Source organism: Pteropus alecto, unplaced genomic scaffold, assembly GCF_000325575.1.
Source record: "Pteropus alecto unplaced genomic scaffold, ASM32557v1 scaffold20, whole genome shotgun sequence".
NCBI lineage: Eukaryota > Metazoa > Chordata > Mammalia > Chiroptera > Pteropodidae > Pteropus > Pteropus alecto.
Genome location: NW_006436298.1, coordinates 47,563,892 through 47,584,332, shown reverse-complemented (window position 1 = coordinate 47,584,332; position 20,441 = coordinate 47,563,892). Strand labels below are relative to the sequence as shown.

Sequence of the window (20,441 nt, the reverse complement as noted above, 5' to 3'; positions counted from 1 at the left end):
GGGCAATCTGATCTTTCATATCCTCCAGTTCTCCCTCTAAACTTTTTTTGTCACCAAGTGCAGTGGCCAGAGCTGCATCTTTAGAATTCAGTGCTGCTTCATATTCTCGAAGCTTAATCTGAGCTCCATTAAGATCAGATTCTTTTTTAGCATAACTGTAAAACATTTGAAAAAGTGCAAGACATTGGATTACACTTCTGACCTGAATCCTTCTCCCTCCCTGCTTAATGGGGAAACAAAAGAGGCAGTTTAAATAAAGGCTGCCATAATCTGCATAAAATTAGATGAGCAATTCAGGAGCATTATATCTAGAGTTTTTTGAAGATAACATCTTTCTCTTTCATTGATTTCCTTTCCATGATTACTAATGACTACAGATCACAGAAGTCCAAAGGACCAATGTACCAGAATCCTGGTTGTCTCTGAGCGAGAACATGTCCTCCTTGTTCTATAAAGAGGCACTACGTTTCAGTAAAAAGACATTTTTAAAGAAATGAGTATTTATTATTTTAAAATACAATTAATACTATAAACCAAGATGTACAGGAGACAGAAATCAAGATATAAAATATATGAGATTAAATAAATGAAAAGTTATTTTAAAAGGTATTTTTATAATTTAATGATATATCATACTCCCTTGATACTATAATAAGAACTGACCCTGAGCTCGCAAGCACTTTCCAATGCTTAGATAAGAGGTGATTTTAATATTTCCCTAACTATAAATAAGGGTGTCCCTAAAATCTGAAGAAAAATTAATTACTTCAGTTTATATTAACTACCCAAAAATGAGATCCAAATTGAGGTTTTTCTTCTAAATATCACTTTTTATTAAATGGAGCTCTACATTATAAAATTAAAGTTCCTCTGGATATATTTTGTCAAATATTTACATTTTAAAGAACAGTATTGTTTATCCAAGTAATTCTATTATTAGTGACACCAGAAAAGCCTTAATAATATCAAAATTCGCAATACCTGTTCTTAATTAAAACTGCAATTGTACAAGAGCATTTCTACTACTAATGTTTGACGTGGGCTAAAAAAGGAATTTTTAATTTATAGAAATAAAAAAAATCTGTGATATTAAAATAAAATGAAGAAAAAAATCTGTCCAAAGGATAAGCAAATGTAATTTGAAGAGAAGATTTAATAGTATTTTTACTCATTTTGGTATCATTAAAAAAAAATCTCAGCAGTCATATCAATAATTTTTTTCTTAAGTCCTGTATTTTTAAAAACCACAAGATGGCAGCCTTTCACTGAAGACTTGTTTAGGTGGGGAGGAAAATCAACTGTTAAAAAAAAGATACCATACGGTCATTAATTTATAACAAACATGCTTGTTCCAACAAGTGCTGGGTCCTAAGTCTGACAATTCCATAGAACAGAGCTAATGTCTGTGGAGGAGCCATTATTTTATACCACTACACAAATGACCAGAGCTGGGCAGGAATACATATAATAAACATATAATATACATAAGATTTTTTATTTAGAGTATTACACAATATTTACAAAATCCAGACTCAAAATTTCCTACTTAACAATTATAAAAAATTCTACTATAGCACTGTCAAATATTTAAGTCTCAGATCACAATGTGGTGCTTCTCAATCAGTGCCCCCAGGCAGGAGAGTGAACCCATGCTTCCCAGAAACCAAAATGGCCCGCCGAAGATACTGAATTTAAAAAAAAAAAAAAAAATCACACCAACTTTACAGGCTATTGCATGTTCTGTGTGTTTGATTTCACTGATTTAGTGGATAGTAATATATGTACATGGTTCCAAATTCAGAATGTTAAACTACAAGTGAAAGATACTGTGCAACATCTTAAGTGCAAGAAATATGAGAAGCCAAATATTAAGGTGAACCTAAATGACTAGAATATGGTGATTTATTTAGCTAAAATCAAGACCAGTTAAGACAAGAAGTGGTGGACTACAGGGGATGAGTACGACCTGCTATTTATTTGTGGAACCTTGAGTCACCCAATGGTATCAAGTGAAATTTGATGTCAAATTCTTAGTCACTTATACCACTGTTATTCTGTGAAATGTATACATTGTCCCATTACAAATTCTTTCTTAAAGCTGTAACTTTCACATTACTGAACAAATTAGGCAGATACAAATCAGAAATTGGACATGTGCTTAAAACTGCAAATAAAAGCGAGCCTTATATGCCCTGGCTCAAGAGGGAAAAGGAGGAGTGGAACACGACGCCTGCATCTAGCACGTACTTACATTACACTATTGTACAAACCCACTAGTGCATGTACTCGGCCACCTCGAGACCGAGAACTCTCTGAGGGCAAGGATCATGACCTACTATTCCTTTATCTTCTACATAGACAACTTGTAGATAATGACTGTTTTGTTAATTGTTGTTTAAAAAAAAAAACTCCCATATATTCCCCCCAAAAAACCCATTCTGCTTTTTTTACGCTACGTAAAATATCATGTCTTTTCCTAGGAAAAAAGATTGTAACACTTTTATAATTTCTAAAAGTCACATTCCTAGATGTCCTCCCTTATCACCTGCCAATTTCCTAGGCAGGATAGATCATGAAAAACTTCTTAAGATGACACTCAAGTCTTCTGATCAGAAGCCATAACTCAGTGGGTTTTAACGCCACATGAGCTGCCGATCTCAAAAGGCCATGCAGCAACTTTACATCCTGAACATAATCTAGTCATAGTTTTCTAACCATACTATCATTTTTCATTCATTAAATACAATACAGGAAGTCCTGGTCTATCAGACCATGGTCAAAGTGCAGAAACCTGCAGGACTGACATGCTAAAACATATGCACGTGAATTGGCTGCAGCTCTCTCCTAAGCTCATAGTAACATCTGACAATGCCCAGAAACAAAGAGCAACTTAGATGGGAACCCAAAGTCACCAGAAGCTATCATCACTCAAACAGTTGGTGGGCATTGTTCTTTGACTATTTTTCCTAAATGGATTTGTTCAGTGTTACCGATCAGCCTAAGCTATTCCTACCTCCAGATCAGGAGATCGTCCTGTGTTTTCATTTAAATTCAACATGCGAGTCTAACACTAGAAATATGCACAGTGCTGAATATAAGTCAAAAAACATACCCACTTACTGCAGATATTTACAGAAGAACCCAAACTCCAATTTCAGCTAGAAAAAATGTTTTATAAAATGTAGTTGATACTCTATCTTAATTAAGAATGTCCTCCTTTAATAAAATTAGCTTTCATTTCAAGTAAGTTTGAATTTCACCAGTCATAATAAGCAACCAGGCCTTGACAAATATCTGCCATTAAAGAAAAAAACTCCAGTTGGAAAGGACAGATTTAGATTGCTTTTAACATTCTATAGAGTGACTCAGAGTAACAGATACAGTTCAGTAATACAGTATGGATGTACTTTCCCAACAGAATCTGGGACCATTAACCATCTGGGACCAACCTACCCTCTCCTGAAGCCTGTAGGACTAACCTAAATGCATCTGGTTACTCGCTACTCTCTTAATTACTCCTGATCTGACCCTTCCTACCACCAGCAAGCCATATCATGGTACTTTATTGCTTTACTCATCTTGGTTTTTCCAACCCTCCAGATTCTTGGCCTTCACTTGTTTGGGGATCATCATCTCAAACCTCACTTCTGCATTGAACTACTTGGCTATGGAACTCAGCGAACTTGGTGTCCGCTTGAACTTTACTTGGCCTCTGCACTACTCTTTCCGTTTGGATAACTCGAGTCTCCCACGCCCTGAGTAGCCTTCACTTCTCTAGGTGTACTCCATTCCAGACTAGTCCCGATAAAGAAGTGGAGATAAGAAAATGCACCCAATTACAGAATCCCTGGAATATGAATGCTCAAAGGAATTCCTAGGGGAAATACATCATTAATAGGCAATAACTATAGAAGCTTATTTTAAATAAAGTCAAACTGCAGATACAACATAGAAAATCACTTAAGACCTTCCTGTGTGAAACAGAAATCAAGAAGTAAACTCACAGGGACAAATACTTAGAACATAATCTGAAACTCAATCTAGAAGTTTTAATTCCTTAGGCTTTGGCAAATTATTGCCTTTCGATTAACATTTCCTCAATCAGCTTATATCACACAGGTCAGTTTACACCACAAATGCTCAGCTGAATGAATTGTCTAGTTTGGCCAGTAACACAACCACAAAAGACATTCTTCAGTTCAGCCTGTGTAAAACACCAACAATGTACCTATGAACAAAGAACCTGTGTTCATTTTCAGGAGAGGATCTATACCCATGCCAGAATCTGCTTTCCCTCTTTTACAAGTGCCATAATTTTCACTATTTTCTCAAGTACCTCAGTCCTTGATCTTTGATTTTCATATACAGTAATATAGGTACAGAGAGTTATATTAAGTAATTCAAAATAAGAGACCCAAATTATAGATGATCACTTAGTCCATGGAATAATTACATGCCTAGAAAAAGGCATGTAAATTTTGTTTCTAGCAATTAAATGTCACTTCCATGAAGTTTACCAAGAATAATTATACTGCATATATATCAGAATGGACAAAGACAAGAATGTGTTCAATAAATGTTTGCAAAATGAATAAAATCTGTTGGAGATATGTGTTCTTATAGAACAATCCATCTAAGGTATAATATTGACAGACTTAATAGAGACTTTTAAAAGCTACACATTTGAAATAAACTAGACAACAACAACAACAAAAAATCCGATAACACAAAAGAAACCATTCTATATTTGTTACTTCGAATTACATCCACAAAACAAGGATTTTTAAATTCCTCAAAACAGACCCAGTCAACACGGAGAGCAGGCCAATTGGGACCAGCTGTTTAAACTCTGTGTTTTAATTCACCTTAAAGTTCTTCTCAACAGCTATCTGGTGGCAGCTGGACACCACTCAACACTAGTGTGGTTATTCAAGTGACTGTCGGATAATCCAGCTTCTGAGAGGCTCTCTTCATACTCAGAGCTCAGAATCAACATGCCCTTTATATCTAGCCATAGATGAGACTTTTAGAGAAAAAAATAAACTTTATTTTTTTTTGAAACTGATTAAAGTAAAGGTTATTAATATTCCCACACAAAAACCTTCTGTCCTAAAATAATCCATTTCATAAAATTATAGACTCAAACTGCATATTAAATGTGTTCCCTCAACATTCATTCACCAGCTTCAATACTGTCCTCAAATTATTTTCCCCTCCAAAGGGAGAAGGTATGTGATCCACAATATTTCTACTGAGGAAAAAAACTTCTCTGTGATTAAGATAAATGTAATTTAATACACAAAATCTCCAGAAAGTCATGCAACCACAATTCTTGTTAAGGGTCTCCTCTCGCATAAGCAAAAAGACTGATGCTTTTGCAAACTCAAAAGTGCAATGAGTAATTTTTGGTGGCGATAAAAGTCTGCCACACATTTAATAAACTAAGCCATCAACAAGTTAGCAACAACCCAATAAAAAGAGGCAAACCCTAATTGAAATCAATAAAATTAGGAAAAATACTAAGTAAGACTGGACCACAGAACCATTTCTTTAACAGAAAAAAAAAATCACTTACATAAATAGGCACATGAGTGGAGAATGGACACTTACAGCTTAAGTCCTAGTAAAAAATGGCTTATTCTCCATCAAAAAAACTGTTAGAATAAATGAATTCAGTTGCAGGACACGAAATATATAAAAATCTGTGACATTTCTATACACTAATTACTATTGAAAAGAAATTAAGATAACTATTTATAATTGCATCAAAAAGAATAAAATACCTCTGAATAAATTTAACCAAGGAGGTGAAAGACCTGTGCACTGAAAACCCTAAGACACTGATGAAAGAAACTGAAGCCAGAAGTATCATACTCCCTAATTTCAAACTATACTACAAAGCTATAGCAACCAAAACAGTATGGTATTGGAACAAAAACGGATACAGACTAATTAAACAGAATTGAGAACTCGGAAATAAACCCACATATATGGCAAATTAGGCCTTTAACTAATGCATCCATAAGCAATATGAAAGAAGTGTCATGGGGCCACCTTCTTTGTCCTTGTGCAATTTTTCCGCTAACAAGCAAGATCCTTAAAATCTGCAGTTTGTCTGTCCTTATCTTATGTCCATACTACATTACAGTAACTTTATAGTAAGTTTTGAAATCAAGAATTGAGCCCTCCACAATCCTGTCTGATCTCGGAAGTTAAGCTGGGTCGGGCCTGGTTAGTACATGGATGGGAGACCACCTAGGAAGACCAGGTGCTGTAGGCGTGAAAAATAAAAAATAAGGGATTATAAGATGACAAAGTCTTTGCAATCTGTGAGGGCAACCAAGGGTTGCCTTGCCTTTAAAAAAAAAAAAAAAAAAAAGAATTGAGTCCTCCAATTTTGTTCTTTGTCAAGATTGCTTTGGCTATTCTGAGTATCATGCATTTCCATACATATTTTAGGTTTAGCCTATCAATTTCTGCAAAAAAAGGTAGCTGTGATTTTGATAGTTTGCATTGAATCTATAAGTCGACTGGGGAAGAATTGCCATCTTAATATTAAGTCCTTCAATCGATGAACATGAAACATTTTTACACTTTAGGTATTCTTTAAATTCTCACAATGTTTTGTAATTTTCAGTGTATAAGTCTTGCACTGCACTTCCTCCGTTTAGCTTATTCCTAAGAGTTTCATTCTCTGATGCTCTTGAAAATGAAGTTTTCTTTATTTCATCTTTGGACTGACCGTTCATTGCTAGTGTACAGGAATACAATCGAGTTTTATATATTGCTCTCATATCCTGAACCTTGCTGAACTTGTTTATTAGCTCTCCAGAGTTTTTTGCTTTTTACAGATTCCTTAATACTTAACTATTTACAAGATTATGTGATCTGCAAACAGAGATAGTTTTACTTCTTCCTTTCCAATCCAAACGCGTTATATTTCTTTTTCTTGCCTAATTGCCCTGGCTAGAACCTCCTACACAATGTTGAATAAAAATGGTGAGTGGGCATGGCATCCTTGTCTTATTCCTGATCTCAGAGAGAAAGCAGACAGTCTTTACCATTAAGCATGACATGATTCATAGGTTTTTCATAAATACCCTTTATGAGGTTAAGAAGTTCCTTTTTATCTCTCATTTGAAAATTTTTATTATGAAAGAGTATATTTTGTCAAATGCTTTTTCTGCATCTGTTGAGATGATAGTAGGGCTTTTGTACTTTTATACTTTCATTCTAATAATACTACATTGTTGACTTTCAAAGACTGAGCCAATCTTGCGTTCCCAGGACAGCGTCTACTTGGTGATGACACATAATACTTTCACTTATTGGTGGGTTTAGTCTGCTAGCATTCTGTTGGGAATTTTTACACCTATATTCATAAGGAATATTGGTCTGTGAAATTTTTCTGAAACAGTGTTCCAAAGTCCATTCTCCAGTTCGCTGGGTGCCGTAAGACAGTTGTTCGTACCATAGCAGTGGCAGCTTCCTGGTCCTGAACTATAGCTATACATTGTTTTCTTAAATTCAATAGTTCCAGTAGTGGCCTCAATATAAAAGCTCCCAAAGGTCAGTTTTACAGTATTCTCAGCATTGTCCCTGCTCTTCCAGCTCTTCTAATAATTTTTTCTGAGCACCAATATCCCATATTGTTTTCCTTTCTGCTTAAAATACCTAGTGTTTTCCATTTCCTATACTGACTGATACAAAGACCTAAATACAAAGACTTCTGAAAAAAATAATACCGCATCTATGAAATTTAAACAAGACCAGTATTCTACTAAAAAAAAACATTCAACAAGGACAAAAAGCTACTAGAAATTTAAAATAAGATAGCAAAAATGGAAGATGAAATTGAGAACATACAGTAGAGAAAAAAATTTTTAAGAAAACTAGAGGATAAATGTGAAAGGTCCAAGATGTAACTAACAGGAGTCAGAATGTAATAAAAGAGGAGAAAATGCCCATAAAATAATTTAAGTTTCCAAGAACTGAAAGGCATGAATTTCCAGACTAAAAAATTCCCACCAAATGACCAACACAATGGATGGAAAGAGAGCCACACCAAGAGACATCCTTGTGAAATTTCAGTACAGGACCAAAAAGATCCTACGAGCTTTCAATTTTCACTCATCAATACTTCTCAGCTACAAAGAAAGCCTTCAATACCATGAAGAAATATTATTTACAACTTAGAATTCTATACCAAAATTACCAATGCTTACACAATGCAACTAAACTAGAACACATCTTCAAAAGATACTTCTTTAATAAAACAAAACTAATAGGAAATCTCATGATTCCAAATGACTTGGCGTTTTAACAACTGCTGTATAGAGTCTTCCTATATAATTATATTAAACTAAATGGAAAAAAATGCTATTTTTGTAGGTAATCAAAAGGTGATACAGTAAAGAAAAACTAACCGTATTCTACTGAGTTCTGCTGGGGATTCCTGTTCATACAGTATAAGAATTTCTGCTATAACACAACATATGTATTCCTGAAAACTCTTGCATTCTGCACACATCAAAAGTTAACAGCAAATGGAAAAAATAAGGTTAGAACAAACCACTCCAAACCTATGCAGTTTTGTAACCAGAGCAGTAGCAATAACATAAATAATAATTAGTAGCTCAGGATATGACTTGGACAACCCAGGCAGTCAGTCAGTGTGGCCAGAGCTGCCTCAAGAGATGCTTAAAATAAAAACAGTGGACATGCTGGCTTGCAGGGATTGAGACAATAGAGACAGGAGTGGGGCTGTAAGAACAAAGTTGGGGTGCACCTTTCTGAGGGAGGAAACCCTGGGTGTAAGCACTCACTTTTCAATTTCTTAAAAGAGAGTTAAAAGCAAAGCTGAGGGCTTTCTTTCCCTCTGAATTCTCGCTTGCTTTCCTGACTCCCCTTTACTTTTCATATATAAATCAACTCAACTTTCAATTATAATATCATTTCTCTATTTACCAGTCACGAAGGAGCTAATTGGTATTATAGAAGCATTTGTGGATGGCACTGAATTAATACTTTAAATACCAAATGCTGATCTACACTAAAATGTAATGTATGACCACTGGATAAGGGGAAGAAAAATATAAAGAACAGAATGAAAAACTCAATTTCTTATCTTCCACAGCACAAAGTCAATAATGTCCCATACCAGTTAGATATAAATACCAAAGGAGAAGTGAAATAGTTGAAGATAATCCTCTTCATGAGAAGCCTTGGAGAACTCTCTTTGAGTCCTTAAATTATGTACACACACACACTGCTAGCTAGTCATAGGTTCGCTTTTATCAAGGCTCGTATTAGAGAAATCTGACAGTTGGGGAAGACTTCCCTAAGAAACGAACAGAATGAAGATCTGAGGGATGAGGAGTTAACCCAATGATGAGAGAAGTCCAGAAAAAGGAAACCCCATATGCAAAGGCCTTATGTTAAGAGGGAGCATGTGAGTGGGACTGAATAAAGGACGTGATGGTTAGAGAGGAAAGAGCAAAACGAAGAGTGGTGTGAGGTGAAACTGGAGTTAGGCAGGAGCCAGCTGATGCAGGAAAGAACTTTAAGGTAGGATGACCCTTACGTCCCAGAGTTTGCCCTGGACAATTTCCATTTGTGCCAGTTGCCCCAGAAAAATTATTAATAGCTCCCTCTTTCACACACAGTTGTACCCCTGTTTGGATGCTAAATTATATATGGTCACCCTACGACTAGGTAACACTGAGGATTTTAGTCTGTATCCTAGAAGCTACTAAAGTGTTTTAAGCAAATGTGATCACTTTTTTTAAGTACAAAATCTTAAAGGGTAAGTGTTCTGATGTCCTACCCGATGTTTTGTTACATAAGCATCAAGTAAGACTCTACTTAAAATCAACCTTTAAGAACGTCTCCTTCCCTTCACAGCCAACATTCTTTTCACATGATCTAAGCTCATGATCTTTCTTCCCAATCCTTCCTCAAGCACAGTCAGTGGCTTTGACCCCTCTGCTCTTCACTAGCATCAAGCTCTCCCAGACACCAGTCAGTGAGTACTTTTTAGGACTTACCAAACCAAAACTACACCAGCATTCCTTAGTAAATCTCCTTATTCCATGACTCAATTCCTTCCTTACCTCTCTTATTAATTATCATTTCCAGTGTTGGTTTTCTTTCCTCTACCTAATCCTCTTATGTAGATGTTTCTCATGTTTCTGACTGCCCTCTCTTCTCTTTTCTCTCTACACCCAAATATCGCCCATGCTTCTAAAACTGTCTCTCCAATCCATGTCTCTCTTCAGAGCTCCGGAGTACCCCAAATTGTCGGCTGACGTCTCCACCTGGAGTCCAACAAACACCACTAATACCGCTAGCCCTGAATAAGATCTTCCAAACCTGCTCCTTCTCTAACAATCTGTTAAGATCAACCCTATCTCCCTAGACACCGATGTGAAGAAGCAGTCACCCTAGACTCTAGTCTCCCTAATTTCTCATGCTCAATATCTCTTAAATCTACCTTCTGCCCTTTCCTACTGCCTATCTCAGTTCAGAAGTTATTGCCTTGTTACTCCCCAAGTGTCCGAAGTAGTGTTTTTACCTCTACTCTTTATCTCCACAGAATAGCCAGACTGATCACGTCACTCTTCTGCCTGAAATTCTTGAGGCTCTTCATTACATTAAAGTATACCACCCCACCCCACACACACACACACAAACTTCTATACTTGTTTATATATACATGGCTTCAGTTCAATAACGTATTTGCCATTCAATGCAGCACCCACTCCTAACAGTTTTCCTTTAGACATCAACTCCCAACACTTACCTCAGCTATCACTGACTCCCCAATTCCCTGGGTTGTCTTTCAAAACTTCACAAGGCTCCTACTATGCCTCAGGTGGTATTCTCTGTTTCTACATAGCTCTATGTGGCTGCTGCTATCATAGCACTTATTACATTGTATTAGTGTATCACATTTATAGTATCACAATACTCTAGTGTTTATTTTGTCTTCCACACTAGACTATAAGCAACCTGATAACAGGGACTGAGCACCCATTTCTATTCCCAGCATTCTAGTTCAAGGCCTGGCACATAGTACAGGTTCCACAAATGTGCACTTAATAAAAATGAAAAGAATATTTCTGTCATGACAACTAAAGATTTATTTAGAACTTTCTTTGAAAATCATTATTAAAGCATGGAGTAAAGCAGAAAAGTCGCTTTCTAAGAGAAAAAGTCTTTCAGTAATTCATCTTTACTCTTTCCTAATTAGTAAATGAAGCCCTCAGTTAGTATTTCAAACAGTGGCTTCAATTACTACACTCTTCCTGACAAATTCAAAGTTACCACCGTAGGGGCTATGAACCAGCAATGTGAAAAACATACATCTAGTACCATTTCCAAAAGTTAACACACAAATGGATTTGAAAATTAACTGTCCTATGTAAGACTTCAAGTCTCAAAAATACATGACAGTACTGTGAGCCTGCTTCAGCTGGTAAACTGAATAATGCCTGCAGAACAGCACTGATGTAAGGTTCAAATGAGACGATATAAATATAAAAACCCTATGACCTGCTAGAAGACAGAGCTATGATCTATTCTAGCTCTACCATTTATCTGTTAAGTAATTCTATGCAAAATACTTAGCTACTCTGAACTTCAGGTTTCCTCACTCATCAACTGAGTTATCATAAGCCTTAAGAGTGTCTATAAAGCACATAGCATTGTACCTTGCAAGCAGAATAAGCACAAAAGAAATGTTAGGTCTTTTTGTCCTGTATCTTGCACAAGTATTTTAATCTCTCTAGGTCTCAATTTCTGTGTCTACAAAATGAGTTGGTTAGATTAGATGATCTAAGACCCCTCCTAGCAGTAAAAATGCTATAATTCTATAATCGATAAGTCTACATGCAGTGAAGGCAAAAAATTAAAAATTTAAAGGCCCAGGTGAATAGATCAGCCAAGGAAATCTCACTTATTATGTACCCTACGATAAAAATATTGGCAGAGAAAAAAAGGAGTTAAAACTCTGATAAGAAAAATTCCTTAGATCCCCAAATGGGAACTTCAGTTAGACTGGGTTCCATCACCCAAATGACAACTAAGGCTCATTCTCACAATCTGTGCATGAAATAGGCCTACACGGATGATAACAAAATCTAAAGATCTCTAACTCAGACATATCAAAGGTGACATCACCTGGACAAATGAAAGAACAAACCTAACAGACAGTGCAGAGGAAAAAGACTCAGCAGCATTATTTTTATACTGCTTTATTTTTCACTTTGTATCTTTACTTCCTTGAATCTGGGTACACCAAAAGATTACCTAGTCTAATACCCTAGGTTAAATAAACAACTCCAAAAGATATCTTGCTCTACCAAACATCCTTTGAAAGCAAGGGAAGGAAGTGTCATGACAGTTTAATTACTTAGGACCTGCTTCCTAGACTTTAAACAGCAATTTTAGGGATTTCATCCTTCCAGTTCTTCCCTTGAAAATTAAAGTATATTTAACATGAAGTTTTACAGCTCTCATATTAAGGCCAGAGTGTTACTGTCAAAGTGTTTCTACCAGGACAAAATCAGGACATAAAAAATGAAAGCCCAAGTAATACACAGAATAAAGGTTTTTATTTTTCAATTAATCATCTTATGTACAAAGAAAACTCCCTAAAGCAGATAGATTAGCATTTATTACTTTAGATTTGAAAACTGAAAAATATAAATGTTAAAACAACTCTGAAGATTTTGTTTAGCCTATGTGCATTTCCTAAATTTCATTCGATAACCAAAATAAATAGAAATCCAACAAAGTAAATATATATTAAGTTCAAATAAATAGTAAATCCCCACCCCCTTCTCCACTAAGAAACAGAAAATAAGTTTATCATAATTACATTTCAGTATGCCTCTTAATTTCTTCAAATTCCTAATTTGGATAAAATTCATCCATTATTATGAGACAAGTAAATGACAGAATAGAAAAGGTCTGTTTTTTCATTCTTCCTGAGATTCAGAAAACTATTGCTTACTACTTGCCCCAATTATACAAATGAGGAATGAGGGCTCAAAGAGTTAAGTGCCTGTCCCAAGTCACCAAAAGTAGAAAGCTGCAACTTCAGGTAGTGCTTCTGCTTGATACTACTCTATCTCAGACTATTATGATAGACACTGTCCCAATTATACTTGCTAGTAGCATGTCAGCATCTGTACGCATTTTTTAAATGAAAACATACAAATCCAAATTTCCCATTAGAGGTTTCCTTACTAATGTATTGAGAAAGGAAAATCAAAAGAATGCTGTTTTCCCCAAAGGAATATAAGTATGCAGGCTTGATCCCAACTTCAAACCCACCCTCCTCAATGCAAGGATGTTTGTGGATGGAAGGAGGAAGTCTACAAATCTTCAGGTCTATATATACCATGAAAAAAACACAATCAACATTATATTTTATTCTGTTTGGAAGGGAAAAAAAACTTTTTATTTTCATAAAATAAATATTTTTGAAAAGCACCGACTGGGTCTACGGCCATGCTACCCTGAACAAGCCCGATCCTGTCTGATCTCAGAAGCTAAGCAGGGTTGGGCCTGGTTAGTACTTGGATGGGAGACCACCTAGGAAGACCAGGTGCTGTAGGCGTAAAAAATAAAAAAATAAGGGATTATAAGCTGACAAGGTCCTTGCAATCTGTGAAGTCAATCAAAGGTTGCCTCGCCTAAAAAATAAATAAAATAAATTTTAAAAAATTTTTTTTAAAGCACTGATGATATTCTGCTTTAAATAACAAAACTTTTGTACGATATCTCAAATATTGGCTCTAAGGGCTTATGCCTATTAAGATGTTAAACTGTTTCTTAGAACAACCTTTAAAAAAAATTTTTAATGAAAGGACAGTAAATTCGCTTGCTCAACATTTCAAACAATCCTACAATCTTATTATATAGTAGATAATACCAATGAGCCCCTATCACCATTTTCCTGATTCGGTCATAATTCTCAAAGAAAAACTCAGTTAATTTTGCATATTTTCAAGCTTTAATGTTTACTATAAACCAAATGAGGAGTAAAAGACAACTTCAACAGTCAATTTAAAACACAAATCCACAATCTCTTACATGCACTTTCAGAGTTCTAAAAATTAAATTTTTCGTAATTCATTTGGTGACAAAACCAGACCTGAATGGATGTTGAGTCTATTTGTAGTGGTCTTTCTGTACTTACTGTGACTATTCACATCTCTCCCTGCAGAAATAACTGTTTTACTATGAAGGGCTATCCCAAACCCCATTGAAGGTGCTGTGTACAATATGTGCACATCATATTACCTTCTTAAAATTGGAATTGCTTTTATTTCCAAAACATATATGGCCATAAGGATTTTACATAAAAGATTATGGACCTGTATCACTGAAGGAAAAAGAAACGTATACATCTACAAAATTAGTTACTGAAAGATAATCAACACAGTCAATTTACTCTTATATCTAGTTTCCTGCATATTTAGTTAATACTGAAATTCTGAAATAAGTCAATCTTTCTTTACTTTTTGTTTGAAGTGCTGACTGATGGCATTCATCATCATTCTTTTCAGAAATTGTTCCCAAAAAACCTTCCAACAAAATATAATTAGACTTGGACTGAATTGGAGTAGCATTATCTTAGAAATCTGAGGTCTCTTTTCTTGTGGATACGAAGACCACCTTCATGGAAGCTTTGTCAAATTCTCTACAGCAGGACCAAGTGTCTCCACAAATTCTGTCTTTGAGGAATGTTGTGTGCTGGAGAACCAAAAGGGGACTTAGTAATTTCTGAACCATAATTCTCTCAAGACTACTTCCTTAATCTAAATCTACCTAAATGATAGACTAATTACAAAGACTCTGGCTCCAATAAAGTAAATGCGGAAAATTATTAAGCAAATAAAAGACCTTAAAGGACCCAAACACACAATAAGACATTTCTTTCTTTTCATCTTATAAATTAAACTTCAATTATTGCTAAAAATTAACTGATTTCCAAGGCGATAGCTTACTACACACAGGCATTAGCCTCCCCACTAGACCCTAATAAAAAATCAGTAAAGCATACTATGTAATATAAATCCATAGCACCAAAATAAACAGGAAAGGGATCATTAGCAGACATTTCAACAAATTTCTAGAAGAAATGTAGACAAAAGTACACTTCACAGAACATTTACACAGGGGCTACAGAGGATAGTGAGGCAAACTTAGATTAATTCATGGAACAGCTTTGCATGTGGCCTTCCTCAGTTTAAATGCAAACTCTCCAACAAGCTGGCCAACAACACATCCCATTCATATCTAAAAAGGTCCTAATTTGTTCCTCTATTCAGAAAATGCATGAAGGGCTACCTGAACAATAACAGCAGTTAATAAGTTAATACTCGACCAGACATTATTTGTTAAATATAGGATCAAACCAAGGATCAAACTCAGTAGCCAAAAAAAAAAGCAAACAAAATGACCAGGGAAGAAGAGATAATCCAATTAACTAAAGCGAAATTTAAAAAGAAAACCCTAAATATTATATTCAACTAAAGAAAACAATGCATTTTGAAAATAGAAACAAGCTGAATAAAAGAAATAACTATACCAAAAGATCTCAGAATTTAAAATATGATTTCTGCCTTTAAAATATCACTACTGTGATGGAGAAGAGAAAGTAATTTCAGAGAATGCCAAAATATATATATATATATATGAGAAAACAAGAAACAAAGGGGCTTGAAATTCCAACTAGAGAAAACAAAGAAAATAGAACAGAGAAAAGGTATGGAATAAAGTAAGTTTCCCAAAGCTAAACAGAAATCAAGCCTTTAAACTGAAAGGACTCACTTATAACAGCTGGATACATGACAGAATATCCATATTTAGACCTATCACCATGCAATTTCAGAAAAGCAGAATAAAAGAATTCCAAAAGCTTCCAGAGAGAAAAAACAAAAGCAATTACCAAAAGAAAATAACTGACTGGCATTAGACCGACATTAACAATACTAGATGCTAAAACACAATGGAGCAATATGGTAATTTCCAAATTCTAAGGAAAAATGTTAAACCAGTATTCTATACCTAGCCCAACTTTCAATTCGGCATGCGACAAAACAAACTTATTTTCAAACACATAGGAGTCGGAAAGTTTATCTCCTGCCATCTTTTCTGAATAAATTACTTAAAAATGTTCTCCAACAAAATGAGGAAAGAAACCAAGGAAAGGAAAATATATGACCCAGGAGGAAACTGGATCTAAATCCAGTAAATTCCTAGGATGTCAGCTACACGTCTTAAAGTGCAGAGAGTTCCACAGAAGGCAGACTATGTAACAGGTATTATGATTACATATCTTTAAAGAGTTTGAAGACATGCAGAAGACAAATATTTCTTTAGTTAACAACAACAAAAAAATTAAAGGCTATTTAGGGACAAAATTGTATAAGGAAAGTTAGAGTTGAAATATGAAACAAAGGAAAATGGGGCATGTTTTGAGCAACTGATGGCATATTAGGAAAAAAAAAATACAGCAGCCCCCATCCATGGATTCACTTTCCAAGATTTCAGTTACCCACAGTCAACCGCAGTCCAAAACTATCTAATGGAAAATTCCAGAAATACACAATAAGTTTTAAATTGCAAGCCATTCTGAGTAAATATGAAATTTCGTGCTGTCTTCCATTTCACCTGTGGTGTAACTCATCTCTTTGTCCAGCAAATCCAAGCTGTATTCACTAACCACCTATTATTAGTCACTTAGTAGCCCTCTTGGTTGTCAGACTGACTTTTGAAGTATCACAGTGTGTATGTTCATGTAACCCTTATATACTTAATAATAGCCCCCAAATGCAGCAGTAGTGATGCTGGCAATTCAAATATGCCAAAGAGAATCTATAAAGTGCTTCCCTTAAGCAGAAAGGTGAAAGGTCTCGACTTAATAAGTAGAAAAAAAAAAAATCTTGAGGTTGCTAAATCTACACTAAGAATGACTCTTCTATATGTGAAATTGTAAAGGAAAAAGAAATCTGAGCTAGTTTTGATGCCCAACCCGAAACTGCAAAAATTTCAGCTACAGTGCATAATAAATTAAGATGGAAAAGCCATTCAATTTGTTTGTGAAAGACAGAAAACATACTGATTGATGGCAACATGTTGCACCAGAATGCAAAGAACCTATGTGAAGACTTCAGCAAGGGATACATTGAAATGTATGACCACAATCACATAACTTTTATTACAGTATATTGTTAGAACTGTTCAATTTTATTATCAGTTGTTTTAATCTCTTACTATTCCTAATTTATAAATTAAACTATCATAGGTACGTATGTACTGGGAAGAACATAACGTATATAGGGTTTGGCACTCTCCACTGGTGGGGGGGTGAGGGGGGAGTATTCTTGGAACATATCCCCCTCATATAAGAGGAGACTATTGTACACCTAATCCTGACAACACGAATATATGTACAGACTTAAGAAAAATATAATCCCAGGACACTATTTGGCATCTGAGATTATTTTCGTCAGTCTCTCAGACTTAACCACACTATCCCTTCACCTGCTTTATTTTTATTGCCGAGTATCTGTTATTACCCAATATTAAGTCACATACATTATTTCATTGATTCTAATACACACATTCTTCACACTTTAATCCTAATGAAAACCAGCATACACTTTACAATCCATACACAGCATTTTACAACTACATCAGCCAGGTGGCAGTCTTGTTACTGGGTGAAAAACTGTCAATGGATACCTTCCAGAAAGATTATAAAAGTACCAGCATCAAAATGCCTCAGATTAGATGAAATGCAATATTTATTTGCTTGCTGGGTACCTCCTCTACTGTGTTCTCAGAAACATAAGGTCAGTAACTTTTTTCTTTTTAAACTCTGTATCCTCCTTACACAGAACAGTAACTGGCACTTAATCACTGTCACATTTTAACATCTCTGAAACTAGAATGGGTCTAACAAGATGGGTTCTACATAACTGGCCCTGATGTTTTTTTTTCTTCTTAGTGGTACACATAATAATGGTGGGTCATACAAGCAATGGTATCTAAGATTTCAATAAATTCAGTAACAAAACATTTGGAGGAAGATGGAGACAGTGGTGTCAGTGAATGGACCCATTGCAAAATATGACTCTAAAGATTGGTAACTTCAAGAAACAAATACAAGCTTATTATTTTTGAGATATGGAACTAAATACTTAAAAACATGATTGTCCCCTGGAAAGAGGTAGATTATTTTCATTTTTCACTATAACCAGTTCATGAGATATATATACACACACATATATACACGTATATATGTGTGTGTATATATACACACATATATATATTTTACCAAGTGCACATACGTTTTTACAAGTATTTAATAAAGGAGTAAGTACAGATTCAAACATACAAAATCAGAGACTGAGACAGGGACATTCGCACGGATAAAGACAGAAAGACATCCAGGGGCAAACGGAATCAAAGTCAAAATCGATTTTTATTTGGCAAAATTTTAATTAGCAACGGGGATAGAGACCGTGAATTCTGGACTCAAATTTAGCAAACCTCTGAGCATGAAATCAACATTAAGTTGCCCAACGATGATGATTATGCCACTTTGCTCATCAGAAAATCAAAGCAGGATCAGCAAAGGTTTGCAAGTTTACCTCTGTACAATAGAATTAAAACTCAGAGGCCCCTAGATGAAATAATTACAAAGCCACAACACTCCACATTTACACACCCTTTCATTTGTCCTGGCCTGTCAGCACAATGACAGACATAGGGACTGAGCAAGGTCTTTCCATGACCCGAAATACCATTATTATGGGGGTGCAAAAGCTGAGGGAGGTACTGCTGCCTTGGGGGTAGGCGGTTTACGGATCGGAGAACGGTGGCCATGTCACGCAAAACTCCAGCTGACGAGTCTCGTGCACCCAAGGGCATCCCGCCTGTCTCCGCAGAAAGCATAACCTTCCCCAGTGAAAACTAACGAGCCTGAAAACCCAACTTGCCCTGGGCCGGCAGTGGCGCGAGTTCAGACCCCGCCCCTCCCTCCTCTCTCAAGGCAGGCGCAGAACGATCACAAAATGTCACAGGGCCAAGACTAAGCGCGCCAAAGCGAGACCCACCCCTAGGAGACCGGGACGCTTAAGGAAGGTCCCTCCCCTTCCTCCCTCCGCCCCGCGCGGTGCTCATTCATTCTTGAGGCGGACAGCAATTCTTCCCCGGCCGGCCACCCCGGCACTGCAAACCCACTAGATGCTTTGTCTCGCGCCCGGCCGGAAACCGGGTTGCGCATTCGAGTGCGCGCCCGGGCGCCACCTCCCGGCACCTGGGGCCCCGGTACCCCGGCGTAAGATAAGCCTTCTTTATAGAGGGATCCGAAGCTCGAAGCCGGGCGCTCCTGCAGCTCCAGGCGCGCACATCGCCGGGTCCTGCTGAGTAGCCACATTCAGGAAATATGCCTCCCAGTCCCACCACCGCTACAACTCAAGCCCCCTTTGCAACCCCTGCACCCGCTAAGAAATACTAGATTCTTTCTCCATCCAGGAGACCGAGACCCAGCCTCTTCCGAAGGCCCTGGGCACGCGGACCCTAGCTCTCCAGAGTTCTCGAGGCTGCCGCGAGCTGCGTCCCCAGCCCCTCGCGCGCGCTAACACGGTGGCCAAGCGAGCACTCACTTGAGGAGCAGCTGGTCGTGCTCGGCCTTGAACTTGCCCAGCTCTATCTGCAGCTTGGCGCGCTCGCGGGCCGTGTCGTCAAGCGCGCGTCGCGCGTCCGCCAGCTCCGTCTCGTAGAGCGCCTTGAGGCCGGTGAGCTCGCGGCCGCGCACCTCCTCACGCTCCGTCACCTGCAGCTGCAGCGCGCTGTTCTCCGTCTCCAGGCTGCGCACCTTGTCGATGTACACTGCCAGCCGATCGTTGAGTTCACGCAGCTCCTCCTTCTCCTGCAGCCGCGACAGCCGCGTGGGGCTCAGCGGCGTGGAGGGGCCGCCGGCGCGGCTGCCGGTCCGCGGCGGCACGGGGGTCGCGGTCGCCATGGCAGGCAGCGAGGCGATCGGCGGGGAGAGCGGTGCGGGGAGGCCGCGGGCGGCACAGGGACACGGAGCAGGTTGAGGGGAGCGAAGCCGGGACTGAAGGCACAAACTGGCGTTCTGCGATCGCGCAGAAGCCGGCGTGGGTAGCGAGAAGCACCTGGGATGGCGGGAGCGGGGTTACAGCACAAAGGGCAAAGGGGGAGGACTACGAATCAATCGATCAAAAAATGCCCTTTGTAAGAAAACGCGCGCGCGCGCACACACACACACACAAACGCACACACACACACGATAGGGGGCGAGGGTGACCGGGAGGGCCGAGCCGGGTCCGTGCGCCGCCGACGCCGAGTATCCCGCCCGCAGCACTTTGTTTCCTTTCTGGGGGGGAGGAGGGGCG

General features: G+C 37.6%; 1 protein-coding gene and 1 pseudogene across 1 annotated transcript in view; one reads left to right on the top strand and one right to left on the bottom strand.

Annotated features, from left to right (window-relative positions):
- The window catches only part of LMNB1 (lamin B1), a 44,579-nt gene extending 24,532 nt beyond the window's left edge, over positions 1-20,047 (bottom strand). Inside the window, exons 1-2 of the mRNA XM_006913337.3 lie at positions 19,689-20,047; positions 1-155 (exon numbers count right to left, since the gene is read on the bottom strand). Coding sequence (XP_006913399.1) covers positions 1-155; positions 19,689-20,047 — 514 coding nt within the window. The remainder of the gene's footprint in view (positions 156-19,688) is intronic.
- Positions 13,506-13,624, top strand: LOC112480912 (annotated as a pseudogene).
- Positions 20,048-20,441: the final 394 nt, after the last annotated feature.